General features: G+C 37.6%; 1 protein-coding gene across 1 annotated transcript in view; it reads right to left on the reverse strand.

Annotated features, from left to right (window-relative positions):
* LOC119588637 (transcription elongation factor, mitochondrial-like) overlaps window positions 1-258 on the reverse strand; it is a gene marked incomplete in the record, with an annotated part of 108,252 nt that overhangs the window by 19,150 nt on the left and 88,844 nt on the right. The window contains 1 exon segment of the mRNA XM_037937274.1: window positions 137-244. Within this exon segment, the coding sequence (XP_037793202.1) occupies window positions 137-244 (108 nt within the window).

A 258-nucleotide genomic window follows, 5' to 3' on the forward strand; every position in this document is an offset into this window, starting at 1 on the left:
CAGAGGATGTAAATCAGGAAAAATAGATGTCAACTAAAGAAACAGAGTTTTAGCCAAGTCCAACCCTACAATTATAATACCAGCACTTTGATTTTGATTACTACATTTTAAAAGCAACTAAAATATGAGGTCAAACCTTAAGTCTAAACAGTTTAGAGACAAGAGCATCACGAAGATAAAAAAGCCGCTTCTCAGCACCTCCTCCATGACATGGGTCCAATAGTGCAGTCAGCATTCCTCTAATCTGTTGGAACATGG

This window comes from Penaeus monodon, chromosome 24 (genome assembly GCF_015228065.2).
Source record: "Penaeus monodon isolate SGIC_2016 chromosome 24, NSTDA_Pmon_1, whole genome shotgun sequence".
NCBI lineage: Eukaryota > Metazoa > Arthropoda > Malacostraca > Decapoda > Penaeidae > Penaeus > Penaeus monodon.